At 42.4% G+C, this 16,890-nt stretch overlaps 1 protein-coding gene across 1 annotated transcript in view; it reads left to right on the forward strand.

Annotated features, from left to right (window-relative positions):
• The window catches only part of LOC126198448 (metaxin-1), a 134,811-nt gene that overhangs the window by 23,593 nt on the left and 94,328 nt on the right, over positions 1-16,890 (forward strand). The window contains exon 2 of the mRNA XM_049934775.1: positions 13,866-14,171. Within this exon, the coding sequence (XP_049790732.1) occupies positions 13,866-14,171 (306 nt within the window). The remainder of the gene's footprint in view (positions 1-13,865; positions 14,172-16,890) is intronic.

The following is a 16,890-nucleotide window of genomic DNA, read 5'->3' on the forward strand; positions in this document are numbered from 1 at the left end:
AAATAAAACATTACATCTCCTTGAACAGTACAATCATTACCAATAGATCCACCACTTTTACACCATACATATACATGTTCAGAACTTTCAATTTTTCTACATACACGATTTCTTAAAAGTAAAGGTTCATCACTGGAAAGATAACTTCCTCCATACGACTTGTTGGACTGATGAATAATGTTGAATGTTTTCCAGGCGATAACATCTCTTGTAGCAAATGAATCCAAAGAACTCCTTTTAGCATCAGAAGTATGTACAAAAGCAATAGTAATCCATCCATTACCAGTACCTTGCACACTCATAGCCAAAGAAAATCTCGCTACAAAACCCATCCATCTATGCGCTCCTTGAAACATAGAAGCCTCGGCGGTTGGCTGTGGTGATAAAGTTATACTTTTACATACTTTAAAGACAGAAGGCCTAAACGCTCTTCTCCTCAAATTGTAACGCCTCGGCTGGCGCTGTCTCAAGGTCAGCCGCAGCCGCTTAATCCCGTCCGCGCGCGGTCTAGAGATCCTACCGCGCGCGTACGGGATAAGCACCAGTCAGCCTGCAGCCGCACGAGCAGCCGCACGAGCAGCCGCACGATGCCGAGGCGTTACAATTTGAGGAGAAGAGCGTTTAGGCCTTCTGTCTTTAAAGTATGTAAAAGTATAACCTTATCACCACAGCCAACCGCCGAGGCTTCTATGTTTCAAGGAGCGCATAGATGGATGGGTTTTGTAGCGAGATTTTCTTTGGCTATGAGTGTGCAAGGTACTGGTAATGGATGGATTACTATTGCTTTTGTACGTACTTCTGATGCTAAAAGGAGTTCTTTGGATTCATTTGCTACAAGAGATGTTATCGCCTGGAAAACATTCAACATTATTCATCAGTCCAACAAGTCGTATGGAGGAAGTTATCTTTCCAGTGATGAACCTTTACTTTTAAGAAGTCGTGTATGTAGAAAAATTGAAAGTTCTGAACATGTATATGTATGGTGTAAAAGTGGTGGATCTATTGGTAATGATTGTACTGTTCAAGGAGATGTAATGTTTTATTATTGTAATGGCTGTGGTGATAAAGTTAAACTTTTACATACTTTAAAGACAGAAGGCCTAAACGCTCTTCTCCTCAAATTGTAACGCCTCGGCATCGTGCGGCTGCTCGTGCGGCTGCTCGTGCGGCTGCAGGCTGACTGGTGCTTATCCCGTACGCGCGCGGTAGGATCTCTAGACCGCGCGCGGACGGGATAGAGCGGCTGCGGCTGACCTTGAGACTGCGCCAGTGCTAACGCAAGGCAGAGTAGTGACGTCACACAGTGGTGACGCAATGCATTGCCTTACGGACAAAAAAAACTGTTCTCACTCTATGGCCTCCGGTCAATGGAGCGTACGTCTTGCGTACAATGTAATAACAAATTAGAATTATTTAACAAATTAGTTTATTGACAAATCAAACATTACAATAATAAAACATTACATCTCCTTGAACAGTACAATCATTACCAATAGATCCACCACTTTTACACCATACATATACATGTTCAGAAGTTTCAATTTTTCTACATACACGACTTCTTAAAACTAACGGTTCATCACTTGAAAGATAACTTCTCAAGGTCAGCCGCAGCCGCTCTATCCCGTCCGCGCGCGGTCTAGAGATCCTACCGCGCGCGTACGGGATAAGCACCAGTCAGCCTGCAGCCGCACGAGCAGCCGCACGATGCCGAGGCGTTACAATTTGAGGAGAAGAGCGTTTAGGCCTTCTGTCTTTAAAGTATGTAAAAGTTTAACTTTATCACCACAGCCAACCGCCGAGGCTTCTATGTTTCAAGGAGCACACAGATGGATGGGATTTATTGCCAGATTTTCTTTGGCCATGTCTGTGCAAGGAACTGGTAATGGTTGGATTACTATAGCTTTTGTACGTACTTCTGATGCTAAAAGGAGTTCTTTGGATTCCTTTGCTACGAGAGATGTTATTGCTTGGAAGACATTCAATATTATTCATCAGTCCAACAAGTCGTATGGAGGAAGTTATCTTTCAAGTGATGAACCGTTAGTTTTAAGAAGTCGTGTATGTAGAAAAATTGAAAGTTCTGAACATGTATATGTATGGTGTAAAAGTGGTGGATCTATTGGTAATGATTGTACTGTTCAAGGAGATGTAATGTTTTATTATTGTAATATATATATATATATATATATATATATATATATATATCTATTTCACCCCAGCTCGAAGCCCAGTGCGCGTATTATGTGTGAATTAGGAAAATGATGTAGGTTATACTGCAGTCATGACCACCGATCGTGGGACATACACCTAAAAGGATTTCAGAACATAATTCATGAGTTGCCTAATACGTCAACAAAGCTTCCGCCAATCACTGTGCTAAAAAAACAAGGAGCCCCCGAGCAAAATCAAAGAGGTGGTGCCTTGGCCACTAGAGCCGAGACTACGCCGGAACGCAATTGTTGACTTAGCTTTACGCAACATCAAGCGTGCAGCAGAAGCCAGAGTCAAGCGTGAGAAAAACAGTGAAGAAAAACGCGAGAAAAACAGTGTTTCATGTAGGACAAAAAGTTCTGATCAGATCACACAAACTGTCTAACAAATGGTCAGGTGTCTGCAAGAAATTTTTTAATCTCTTTAACGACCCGTATTGGATAAGGAAGATTCCCCATGAAAACGCAATAGAAGTTGAAACTCTTCGATCAAAGAAATCAAAAGGACTACACCATGTGTCAAACGTAAAACCATACATTGGGTAGAAAGGACAGTGAGGAGTAGAGAGGACGGTGAAGAGAAAGAATTGATTAGTTTACATTTGTGACATATGCATTTTGAATAATATGTTGGTAAAAATAATGATTCAGATGTTTCTATGTGATTGATTGAAGTGATGTTTGTGTTTTTTTTTCCTTCCATTGAGCTGACTGGCGCTTTGTTTCTGGATTGAAAAATGGCATCCACGTCTCATCCATTGTCACAACCGACGAAAAGAAAGTCCCATTCATGCTGTCGTTGCGCATCAACATTGCTTGGCAACATGCCACAGGGGCAGCCATGTGGTCGTCTGTCAGCATTCGTGGCACCCACCTGGATGACACTTTTCACATTTTCAGGTCGTCATGCAGGATTGTGTGCACAGAACCCACAGAAATGCCAACTTGGGAGGCGATCTGTTCAACAGTCATTCGGCGATACCCCAAAACAATTCTCTCCACTTTCTCGATCATGTCGTCAGACCGGCTTGTGCGAGCCCGAGGTTGTTTTGGTTTGTTGTCACACGATGTTCTGCCTTCATTAAACTGTCGCACCCACGAACGCACTTTCAACACATCCATAACTGCATCACCACATGTCTCCTTCAACTGTCGATGAATTTCAATTGGTTTCACACCACGCAAATTCAGAAAACGAATGATTGCACGCTGTTCAAGTAAGGAAAACGTCGCCATTTTAAGTATTTAAAACAGTTCTCATTCTCGCCGCTGGCGGTAAAATTCCATCTGCCATACGGTGCTGCTATCTCTGGGACGTATTGACAATGAACGCGGCCTCATTTTAAAACAATGCGCATGTTTCTATCTCTTTCCAGTCCGGAGAAAAAAAATCGGAGGCCTTAGAACTTGAATGCACCTCATATAAAATTCATCCTGTGCCTCTTGATCCCAGACCCACAAAGCGTTCTTCCCTGTTAGTCCACATAGACCTAGTACACAAAAATTTATAAATCGCTTATAAATATTACACAGGCCTAAGAATGCTCGCAACTGTTTTTTATTTGTCGCCACTGCACACTCTGCTATCGCCGCAATTTTCTCCGGGTCAGGTTGTATTCCATTTGCTGAGACAATATGGCCTAAGAATTTTATGTTTTCTCGTCCAAACTGTGACTTATCTATGTTGACTGTTACACCTGCCTTCTCAAAAACATCCAGTAGTCTGTTCATAAGGTCATTATGATCCTCCCACGACTTTTCCGCAATTAATATGTCGTCCACATAAATTGTCACTCGCTGTTTCAAATCATCAGGCAAAATGCTACTTAATCCGCTTATAAAAGTAGCTGATGAGACGTTCAGTACGAACGGGAGACGCTGGAATTGGAAACAATTTCCATAAAACAGGAACGCTGTATACAATCTGCAAGATGGGTGTAGCACGATTTGCCAAAAACTCGAACAGAGGTCGACAGATGATAGTACCTTTATCCCGTGGAAACGTTGTAAGAGTTCCTCAAGGCTCTCAGGCCTGTCCATTTCCGACATAATAATTGTGTTTATCTGTCTCGAGTCTAGTACTAATCGAACCCAGTTGTCGCGTTTTCGTACAACAAGCAGGGGTTAGTTGTACGAGCTTACTGCCCGCTCAGTTATTCCTTGTTCTAACATCTTATTTATTTCCTTCTCCACCTGGGCTTTATACGCCACGCGAATAGGGTATGGTCTAACAGAAAACTTCTGATGGTCACGTACTCTGAATTGGTGCCCGCAGCTCGTGGTCGTGCGGTAGCGTTCTCGCTTCCCACGCCCGGGTTCCCGGGTTCGATTCCCGGCGGGGTCAGGGATTTTCTCTGCCTCGTGATGGCTGGGTGTTGTGTGATGTCCTTACGTTAGTTAGGTTTAAGTAGTTCTAAGCTCTAGGGGACTGATGACCATAGATGTTAAGTCCCATAGTGCTCAGAGCCATCTGAATTGGTAAGTAAAACCGTTAATCGCCCCCGGAGTCTCAGAAAATACCCGTTCATGATACTTAAGTAGGCAATACAATTTTTCCTTTTCCCTGTCCGTGGTTCTGACACCCGCGATGCTCTTTCTCAGTGCATCAGCAAAAACAACATCTTTCCCCTGCTCACCAAACGTAGAGCACGACTCACTTACATAGTTCATGAGTAGCTCCAGTCTGGGTTGCGACTCGGTTTGAGCTTGAAATTTTAGGCAACTAATTTCTGACTCGGCACGTAATATGCATTCATCAAATACTAAATTAATTAGCTGATCCCCAACTTGAACTGTCATTACTCCTCCACCCATGTCAATTACTGTATGGTGGGCATTCATGAAGTCATTTCCTAAAATCATTGCCACATTCAACATTGGGAGCACAAAGAAGTTGTACTCAAACCCTCTCCCCTGGCAGGTAAGGGCCAAGTCCCAGTCCCTTCGCATTTTGGAAATGCTGCCTCGCTCACTATCGAGAAAGGGCTTCCAGTGTCAATGACACACTTAAAACTTATTTCGTTTACTGCAACTGTCACGACTGGATTTATTCCCGAAATTTTAGCACTCGTAGTTTCTTGCAACAAATCCTCTCTAATATCTTCCCTCTCTATATACCCTATGCACTCATTTGCCATGTCGCTCATTTATTCCGATTGGGCGCCTTCTGCGCTGATCGTTTGTCATTGCCGGTTTTGTTCATTTCCATTTGCTGGATTATGTCTAGGGTTAGCTGGCCGAATTTCAACGTCATGTGGTGCTCCGCCTACAGTCCTATTCCCACCATGTTCACCGTAATATCGATTCTGTTTGCCATAACTGTTGCGTTCACGATATTGTTCACGTCCACGATCATTTACGTTGTTCCACCTGTGTTCGCAACTGTTACCCCAGTTTCTATACGGCCGGTCCCGATTATTGTTCCGTTCGCGTCGCGACGACCAGTCACGCCGTTGATTAGTACTACGGCCACGACTGCGGTCGCGCTTCTGTGCCCCGTAATAACTTTGTGCCTGATTAGGTGGGCATTCTGCTGTATTATATTCCAACTCTTGGAGAAGCGTCTTAAACGTTCCCACGTCCTCTTTGCATCGTCCCGCAAGAATGACGTGGCGCAAGTGCATCGCCAATTGGTGATGCCTATCCTAATTAGTTCCGCAGGCCTGTATGGGTCATATAGAAATTGATTCGCCTGCAGCATGTGGTCGAATAGGCGTGCTGGGCTGCCGAAACCAGACTGGTTCAAATTTGGCAGCATAATTATGCCATGCTTGACCCTATCTTGTGCCGCTTGCGACCAATAGGCGGACAGAAAGGCTTGTCGAAACTCCCGAGTGGAGTTGCAGTGTCGCGCTGTCGACCTCTTGCGAATCGCCGGTTCGACTTCCAAATAGCCAAACATATATTCTATCTTATGTGAACTTGCCCAGTCGGGGGGAAGACAGAATTCAAATTGCTCGAGCCATGCTCGTGGATGTATTCCTTTTTGCGAATTTCGAAATATCTCAAACTTCCTCACCGTAAGGAAATGTTTGAAATCAAATCCCCGCATTTCCTCCCGGCGAGGCCCTTGAATGTTTCTATTTTTCTCATGTCTGCCCTTCAAACTACATTCTTCCCTGTCGTCAAAATCTCCCTCATGGCCGGAGTCCCTCTCTGCACTGTTCGTACGGCTATTTTTAGTGCTATTGGCGAGTTCGCAATCACTCCCCATGCAGCTTTCCAGATGCGCCACGCGTTCTTGTAATTCGCCTGTTACAGCTTTGTGTCGCCTCTTCACTTCGAACTGTCCCTTCTGAAACCCAAGAAGCGAATGCACTTCTTCGGTCTCTGCGACCGCTACCGGTGTAGTATTGTTATCGCTCTCCATCACCCTCATCGTGCCTACGATGTCCGCTAATGCCGCAATCTTACCATGTACTTGTCTGTTGTCCTCCACCCCAGTCTGCTTCAATTGTTCTACTTGCTGTTCGAGTGTGTGAATCGCTTGACTGTTGTCTGCTACTGTGTTGCTAACGGACGCGGGACAATGCGTTCCCGCCTCCTGGACCCTGGAGAGTACCTGCTGGTGTTTCCTTTGGCATTCTTCTCTCAGCACTTGGAAATTCCTAAGTAGCTGTTCCTCGCTCTCTTTCGATTCCGCATTGCGACTCCGCTTGCCCTGTTCTAAGGCTTGCAGACGATCATCGATTTGTTCAAATGTACGGCCTAATTCTTTCATAATATCACTTTTTATTTCACTTGCCAGATTGTTTATTCTTTGTGAGATATCATCGGACACGCTCTGCATCGACTTGTCGACTTTATTTGTCTGCTGGATTAGTTTTTCGTCTATTTGTTCGCCTAGCTCGCGGATCGATTTTTCAGATTACTGCGTCATTTGTTCACCTAGCTCACGAATCAATTTTTCAGATTTCTCTGCGTTTTCTTTATTTTGTTGCAATAAGGCTTTCATGAGTTCTGCCAAATCAATTTGGTTAGCTGGAGGCAAATTAATTTCTGGCTCTGATGTGAACCCATTCATCCTGTTTTGCATTTCCTCTGAAGTATTCCCCACTGCATTTTCGGAACCGTCCGACGCGTTAATATTCGAAATCAAATTATCCCCTTGGTCCATGTTGCTTAAGTTGTTGGACCGCCTACTTTTAGCTTGGTTACGTGTCTGCATTAGTTCAATTTATATCCGGAATGCAACACACTAATCACAATAAATGTATCCCCCAAAATTTACGACATTTACACAAAAGGTACCCAACCTAGTACGCACTTTTTCACAAGCAAAACAAATTTTTATCTTTGATCGAAGCTTGTAAACTGCACTGCTTCGATCAAAGATAAAAATTTGTTTTGCTTGTGAAAAAGTGCGTACTAGGTTGGATACCTTTCGTGTAAATGTCGTAAATTTTGGGGGATACATATATATAAAGACAATTTAAATAAAAAGAAATAAATCAGTTTATATTTGGACATTTATTTTAACATTGATCATTATTCCGTTAAAATTTCAGCATATTAAACTTGATTCATAACTAAACTGGTGTCTTATTTACGATTGTGAAAATGTGGGTTTGTAATCTTACGGAACACATCAAATATGGAGCCAAGATTGGGAGACTGCATACAACACTGCATTCATAAAATAATACCCGAAGAACGTTGAAACATATGCAAGAGGAAATTAACCACAACCAACCGATTAAATTTTCACCCAAAGAAGTTACGTTCGTAGCGCAATCCTGTCCATCATGAAATTACCACACACTGGTATACTAAATTCATACTAACTCTCTGTGAAATCTTCCCGAAAAGAATAGCTGAGGGCTACTTTGATGATTACACCACATGCTTCACGTGGTCAACTTGGTTTACACAAAGAGTGTAACTCCACAATAATTTTGATAATTAAAATAAATTACATCGAGACGCAATTTACAAAAGAAAAACCTCGAACTGGTTAATATCGTCTTACTATTAACCTGATGGGTCAAACAATTGTATAAGCACGTGGTACTGGTCTCTCAAAGTACACACCACGTGGGTTGAACATAAAGAAAAGTTGCTATATTGAAAAATATTGACAAGACGAGACATTATAATCTCACGCACATTCGCATTTAAGATTGATGATCTTAGTTAGAGTTAATGATCATCCACACGTGGTTCCACTTTACTCACAAAGTAGTGACAAAGCAACTACTGGAAGATATTCTGAACTTCACACTCGAATTACACTGCGTTGCAATTTAAGATAACATTAGATATTTTAGATCTAAACCTGAAATAAAGGTGATTAAATTTTCAGTTAGGCTGAACTTAATAAATCCATTGTCCTACGGACTTAGCAGAGACGCGCTTAGCCGGAGATCTTACCACTTCAGACACTCGCCGTGGACAGACCGCCGTGGGCCCATACCAAGGGTGCTTCCAGATACAAAACGGAAGTGACCAGAGAGGCAGCTTCCTATACCAACATGACAAGTGACAGACAGGACCCACTAAGAACAGAAACCCCTTTGCTTTTAGAAAGCGTAGCTACCTGTTCCGACGTTGGTCCTACTGTTCTCTAGCAGACAGGCTTGTCTGCTACCATCAAGCATGCAACTAGAAATACATTTGCTCATTCATCCATTCACACAGAAGGGAAGGGGGATGACAGTATCTTATCATATACAGTATATAAAAGAAAGTGGATGTAGGTTCCGTACGAGACTGTGTGACATGAATTACATATAAACTGTGTTTTAAAGTGTAGTAGTGTGACAGATCGTTCTTGATTATGTGTAAAAGTAACACGTTCCACTGCTCAGTCTCCTCCCAGATAGTCAGAAACACCACAGTAAATTTAGAAGTGGAATGTATGCCGTAAATGACAACAGTTTTAAAAAATTAACCTGAAAGGAATCCAAGAGAGACCTTTCAACGTATAACCAGTGAGACAATGAGAGCACAAGTAGCGCTTACAGAGACTTTGACTGCACACGATTTTTGAAATACTTAGTTAAAGTATGATTCAGAAAAACGTTGATAGCTGTTAATACATCAAAATGTCTTAAAGTTTCATTTACAGTGACGTAGTAATAAAATATCTAATACACAAATTGTACCTACTTCCAAGAGCGGAACAACACCAGAGTTTGAGGGCTACGACTGTGATTGTTGACATCAGGTTTATTCTTATGATGAATGGAGTAGTGCATCTGCCATGTAAGCAAGAGACCTGAATTCAAGTCCAGACTGTGGCACAAATTTTAACCCATTGTGTCAACTTGTCTTCTTATTGAAGATAAAGTTGAGACTTACATGTCTTCAGGACAATGTAATTCCATCAGATCAATAGATCACCTATGCCTGAGGGAGAAAGCTGGGTCCTGTTCCAATGTCACGGAGCCTCGACAGTACTGACGATTTAAGAAGGGGAAAATGGGCTGAAGGTGTGAATTTAAGTTTGTATTAGGGAGGGCATTAGATTAGGATAATCCGTGCAGCTGGGGGAGACGCAGCGCTATGGTCATGTAGTGGTTAGGACATCTGCCAAGTAAGCTTGGGACCTGGCTGTGGCACAAATTTTAATTCATTGCTTCAGCTTTTATCCTTATCGGAAATATCTGAGATCGTCTAATGGGTACCTGTCGACCACTTCACACTCAATGACCTACATTTAATGGACAATATTTTCGGATATCTTACAAACGTCACATCGCAACGTATGCAACTTCTGGAGGCATATTGTAAGGACAAAAAAGCGCAAAGGTTTAATTCAGAAATCTAGAAGATTATTTGTTGTGATAATATGTTTAAATTTAGTTTCTTGAGATATCCTGAGTAACCTGAAAAGGAAACAAACTTAGAAGAAGTCAAGAAAAAAATCAGAAGTGATTTCTGGCGTTCCCCAAGGTAGTGTTATAGGTCCTTTGCTGTTCCTTATCTATACAAACGATTTGGGAGACAATCTGAGCAGCCGTCTTCGGTTGTTTGCAGATGACGCTGTCGTTTATCGACTAACAAAGTCATCAGAAGATCAAAACAAACTGCAAAACGATTTAGAAGAAATATCGGAATGGTGCGAAAAGCGGCAGTTGACCTTAAATAACGAAAAGTTTGAGGTCATCCACATGAGTGCTAAAAGGAACTCGTTAAACTTCGGTTACACCATAAATGAGTCTAATCTAGAAGCCATAAATTCAGCTAAATACCTAGGTATTACAATTACGAACAACTTAAATTGGAAGGAACAGAAAAAAAATGTTGTGGGGAAGGCTACCCAAAGACTGCGTTTTATTGGCAGCACACTTAGAAAATGTAACAGACCTACTAAGGAAGCTGCCTACACTATGCTTGTCCGTCCTCTTTTGGAATACTGGTGCGCGGTGTGGGATCCTTACCAGATAGGACTGACGGAGTACATCGAAAAAGTTCAAAGAAAGGCAACACGTTTTGTATTATCGCGAAATATGGGAGAGAGTGTCAGAGAAATGATACAGGATTTGGGATGGACATCATTAAAAGAAAAGCGTTTTTCGTTGCGCCGGAATCTTCTCACCAACTTTCTCCTCCGAATGCGAAAATATTTTGTTGACACCGACTTACATAGGGAGGAACGATCATCAAGATAAAATAAGGGAAATCAGAGCTCTTACGGAAAGATATAGGTGTTCATTCTTTCTGCGCGCTATATGAGATTGGAATAATATAGAATTGTGAAGGTGGTTCGATGAACCCTCTGCCAGGCACTTAAATGTGATTTGCAGAGTATCCATGTAGATGTAGATGTAGATCTCTCTTAGCAGTAGCAGTAACATACACAAACGCACACCCACTCGCATGACACGGTCTGGAAAATGCAGAATAGGGTCAATTTATGTATGGTTTAATACATCCTTTTCTAATACATACTTTCCATACATAAAAATAACGAAAAGTGTAGGATATATGTGTAATCCACAACTTTTGAAGAAGTACAGAGAACTCAGACAGAAACTTTCTAGAAAATGTTCATTTTTATATAAATTTATGTATCATGTAGTTGTCTGTTTTTTAAATTTTAAATGAGAGAAATAACGATTGTGTTATGTAGGTCAAGTATGGAAAGTCAGTATTGTCAGTTGCATAATGATCTAACCCACCTAGCCAGTCAAATATGCAACGAAGTTGATGGCTGGTCGTAAGTTAGTAATATTAAGAGACACAACGCTGCTAGCGGTGATAAAGCGATAAAAGAAAAAAAAAGAAGTATCAATGTGGGATTGACCTCTAGACCTTTAGATTATTAGTTCTGTGTTCACGGCAGAGCTGCTGCACTCATTAGGCAGTACCAGTTAAATGTACACATACAGTATTTTATTAGTGGGCAACTTATTTCTTTCTACAAAATTCATGTAAATCGCTAGAATGACTTGGCAGTACAAAAGGACAAAATGCAGCAATAGCCTCCAATATTTCACTGTAAGTGCCGCTTGCAGATATCATGGTTGCTGCTTTAGTTCGTCTGCTAGAACAGCTACTGCCTTGCAGGATCATGATACCTGCCGATAAATCTATCATTTTGTGCTTAACGACCAATATATGTTATAACATCGTGAACGTTACTCAATCAGCAAACTGATGCCCGTCTGCCCAGAAAGAGGTAACTACAGTACACTAGACTTTGTGCAAACATAACGTCATTTTGACGTCAAACGCACTTACCGAAGACCGCAGGAGCTGCCATCGACGTTCGTCAACATTCGATGCCGGGTGCTCGGGGAACACCATACTGGATCCGTAACTTGAATGTTATGAAAGTATGCCGTTTAAAGCAATTGCACATTGAAGATTTATGGAAACGTTAGCTTCGTTATACTTAAACGTCACATAATGAGGTATCGGCTGTTAAAGCCTTTATGAGGTATAATTTATAAAACAAAGGGTGAACTCCGCTAGTTCATAGTGGCGTTGTGGTTATGAGCGTCGAATTACGAATTGTAGGCTAATTATGAAAGTGCGCCGCATCCTGCTGTATCTGAATACTTTTTTTATCTATTGAAATTCTAAAAGGTCCTGAAACTACGTTATCAAGCTAACAGAAGTATGTTTCTTTAGTAATATTCGATCTTGCGTACGGTATGTTCTCTCTCTCTCTCTCTCTCTCTCTCTCTCTCTCTCTCTCTCCCTCCCTCTCTCTTTGTCTCTCTCGCTTTCAAGTATGACCTATCATTGTCAGTAATGTACAAATGAAGCATGAAACACACAAATACGAATAAATATTCAAAACATTTTGACCATCTGGTAATATAAACTAACACTCAGAATAAATAGCATAGAACAGAGTGATAAACATTTGAAAAAGAATTAAAAAGCAACTTGGTCTCAGCCATCTATAAAGTATAAAAGGAAATTTACGAGCTAGTTATTTTAGGACACTTCTTTGCCAAACAAAAATGTATTCAACTGAAATAAATCATTAACTACATGTACAACGTTTTTCGTAAAGTTGTTACAAAAATTTTACCAATAGCGATACGTTTTCTAGAGGTTTTTAATGTTTTGAAGCAGCATTTATTCATTGGGCATAAGATAAATGAGTTGCCAAGTTAATTCGTCTGCTGGAATGGTTACCCATCGTTTTTAATTTCAGACCAACTCCTGAAACTAGTATTCAAAGCATTTCAAAATAAGTTTATTTTGCTGGGATACATTGAAGAACACTGTTGAATATATAAGTTATTGAATTCATTGCTTTGTTTTCCTTGTAACCCAGTAAGTAGTCTCGCTTTTGGGGTTATTGAAGGTATGTCTATTTTTTCAGTAGATTTCGGGTCTAATTCTTGCTAACACTTTAATTTCTTTGTTATCAACAGCCTAGGCCACATAAATGCAGAACGTTACATACTTAAACGACATAAATTCAAGCTTAACATGCCCTGCAGTTAAGAAAAAGCATAAACTCCAGTTCTGTCTACTTGAGGTGAATGTATGGTTCTGAACGTCATGTTCGCCTCACATGTTCTGAACCGAACGATCACGAAAGTTGGTAGATAGCTCTTTTCATCTTAGATAGAGCGTATGACGTCAAAATGATGTCACGTTTGCACAAAGTCATATAAACTGTAGGTTACTGCTCCGAAAGGCAGTTGTTCAGAGTCCCGCCTAAGCAGCCATCCTTGTGACGTCATGAAGTTAAACCAGCCAACACAACCTTGGTCTAAGACCTCAACACAATGCCTGTCTCCAATGGAGGTAAAAAAAAAGAGGAGAGGTAGCCTCACGCCACAAACTCGAAGATGACGTCCGCCATCTTAACTAGCCCATAACATTAGGTTCTCGCATTCATACCCTCACAGTTCACCGCGGTGGAAGTTCTCTGTGACGTCACTCTGACTGAGTTGTATCACTAGAGCAAATACGCATTCAAGAAAGAGAAAGGTCCGAAATTGCCTTCCTGTAATCTATAATTTTTAATATTTAAAACAATTATTGTGCACACACGACAGAAATAATTAATAAGAAGCACTCGTAAATAGTAGTTTGCTACTGTTTGGGGCTACTTAAAGCGGCGCCCACTCTGGCTTCAAAACAACATACAGTGGAAGTGTGTAGTTCCAACTCCTTTGCTGTCTCTGGCTAGCTCGCACCCCTCTACGTGTTCTCTTTTCTACCCCTGTGGTGCTTGCACAGGCGATGGCGGCGGCCGCTGCAAGTGGACAAATACTGTGGCGGTCGGCACACTGCGCTCCAGGCGGTGCTGGCGTTGCTGCCACAGCCGTGTGGCCGGTGGCCACTACCCGCTTTGACGGAGGCGCTCAAGACAGTGCACATGCGGCTACTGCGCACGCTGGACGACCGCGACCCGCTGCGCTACGAGGACATCATGGACGCCGCCGCCGAGAAGGAGGGCTTCGACCAAGACGTCTGGATCGACCAGCCATTCAACACGCGCCTGCTGCAGCACGCCTGCCAACTTGCGGAACGCACTCGGCCTAGGTCAGTTAACAGTCTCTCTGCGCAAGCGTGGGCATTTACAGCCAGAGTCACTTTTAAATGATTGAAATGTCTTTAAGCACTATGGGACTTAACATCAGAGGTCATCAGTCCCCTAAACTTAGAACTACTTAAACCTAAGGAGATCACATACATCCATGCCCGAGAAAGGATTCGAATCCGCGACCGTAGCAGCAGCGCTGTTCCAGACTGAAGCGCCTAGAACCGCTCGGCTACAGCCGCCGGCAGAGTCAAAAATGGTTCAAATGTCTCTGAGCACTATGGAACTTAACTTCTGTGCTCATCAGTCCCCTAGAACTTAGAACTACTTAAACCTAACTAACCTAAGGACATCACACATATCCATGCCCGAGGCAGGATTCGAACCTGCGACCGTAGCGGTCACGCGGTTCCAGACTGAAGCGCCTTTAACTGCACGGCCACACAGGCTGGCCCCGGCAGAGTCACTTTTAACAAAATCCTTTCGGGTTGCAGGTCGTGTCATTATGAAACATTAAAACAATCATAGACTCGATGTTTCGACTTTCAAACAGTGATCCTCCTCAGGGCGGTTAAGCTGCTAGATTCTGAGGACAGTCTTACTTTGGTTATCAGACAACTGATGTTACATTGTGGTACATCATTGGACTGTTGGAAGTCGAAACGCCAGTGGCAGGTTGGCTGTACCGTAGGTTGTCGCCTGTGCCACTCTATCAGGTGACTGCAGCCTGCACCCAGGGGCAGCGTTTTCTGGAGCAAGATACTTGTCGTTACTCACTTGTTCATATTGTTCAGGCCATGTCTTGTGGAGCTTCTGGCTATCTCCTGGCGATTATCAGCTTCTCAATCAAGTAGCACCTCTGCTCAACAGACCCAAGGGTCATCTATCCGACCGAAAGCAGTTAACTTTAGTGATCTGACTGGAACCAGTGCTAGCAATGTGACAACCCTGTATTACGTATATACAGGGTGGTCCATTGATCGTGACCGGGCCAAATATCTCACGAAATAAGTGTCAAACGTAAAAACTGCAAAGAACGAAACTTGTCTAGCTTGAAGCGGGAAACCAGATGGTGCTATGGTTGGCCCGCTAGATGGCGCTGCCATAGGTCAAACGCATATCAACTGCGTTGCTTTTAAATAGGAACCCCAATTTTTATTACATATTCGTGTAGTAAATAAAGAAATATGAATGTTTTAGTTGGATCACTTTTTTCTCTTTGTGATAGATGGCGCTGCAATAGTCACAAACATATGGCTCACAATTTTAGACGATCAGTTGGAAACAGGTAGGTTTTTTAAATTAAAATACGGAACTAGGTACGTCTGAACATTTTATTTCGATTGTTCCAATGTGATACATGTACCTTTGTGAACTTATCATTTCTGAGAACGCATGCTGTTGCAGCGTGATTACCTATAAATAAATGCAATAAATGCTCAAAATGATGTCCGTCAACCTCAATGCATTTGGCAATACGTATAACGACATTCCTCTCAACAGCGAGTAGTTCGCCTTCCGTAATGTTCGCACATGCATTCACAATGCGCTAACGCATGTTGTCAGGGGTTGTCGGTGGATCACGATAGCAAATATCCTTCAACTTTCCCCACAGAAAGAAATCCGGGGACGTCAGATCCGGTGAACGTGCCGGCCTTGCTATGGTGCTTCGACGACCAATCCACCTATCATGAAATATGCTATTCAATACCGCTTCAACCGCACGCGAGCTATGTGCCGGACATCCATCATGTTGGAAGTACATCGCCATTCTGTCATGCAGTGAAACATCTTGTAGTAACATCGGTAAAACATTACATAGGAAATCAGCATACATTGTACCATTTAGATTGCAATCGATAAAATGGGGGCCGATTATCCTTCCTCGCATAATGCTGCACCGTACATTAACCCGCCAAGGTCGCTGATGTTCCACATGTCGCAGCCATCGTGGATTTTCCGTTGCCCAATAGTGCATATTATGCCGGTTAACGTTACCTCTGTTGGTGAATGAGGCTTCGTCGCTAAATAGAACGCATGAAAAAAATATGTCATCGTCACGTAATTTCTCTTGTGCCCAGTGGCAGAACTGTACACGACGTTCAAAGTCGTCGCCATGCAATTCATGGTGCATAGAAATATGGTGCGGGTGCAATCGATGTTGATGTAGCATTCTCAACACCGACGTTTTTGAGATTCCCGATTCTCGCTAAATTTGTCTGCTATTGATGTGCGGTTTAGCCGCAACAGCAGCTAAAAGAGCTACTTGGGCATCATCATTTGTTGCAGGTCGTGGTTGACGTTTCACATGTGGCTGAACACTGTTTCCTTAAATAACGTAACTATCCGGCGAACGGTCCGGACATTTGGATGATGTCGTCCAGGATACCGAGCAGCATACTTAGCACACGACCATTGGGCATTTTGATCGCAATAGTCGTACATCAACACTATATCGACCTTTCCCGCAATTGGTAAACGGTCCATTTTAACATGGGTAATGTATCACGAAGCAAATACCGTCCGCACTGGCGGAATGTTACGTGATACCACGTAGTTATACGTTTGTGACTATTACAGCGACATCTATCACAATGCGAAAAAAGTGGTCCAACTAAAACATTTATATTTCCTTACGTACTACACGAATATGTAATAAAAATGGGGGTTCCTATTTAAAAAATACGCAGTTGATAGCCGTTTGACCTATGGCAGCGCCAT

This window comes from Schistocerca nitens, chromosome 8 (assembly GCF_023898315.1).
Source record: "Schistocerca nitens isolate TAMUIC-IGC-003100 chromosome 8, iqSchNite1.1, whole genome shotgun sequence".
Classification (NCBI taxonomy): domain Eukaryota; kingdom Metazoa; phylum Arthropoda; class Insecta; order Orthoptera; family Acrididae; genus Schistocerca; species Schistocerca nitens.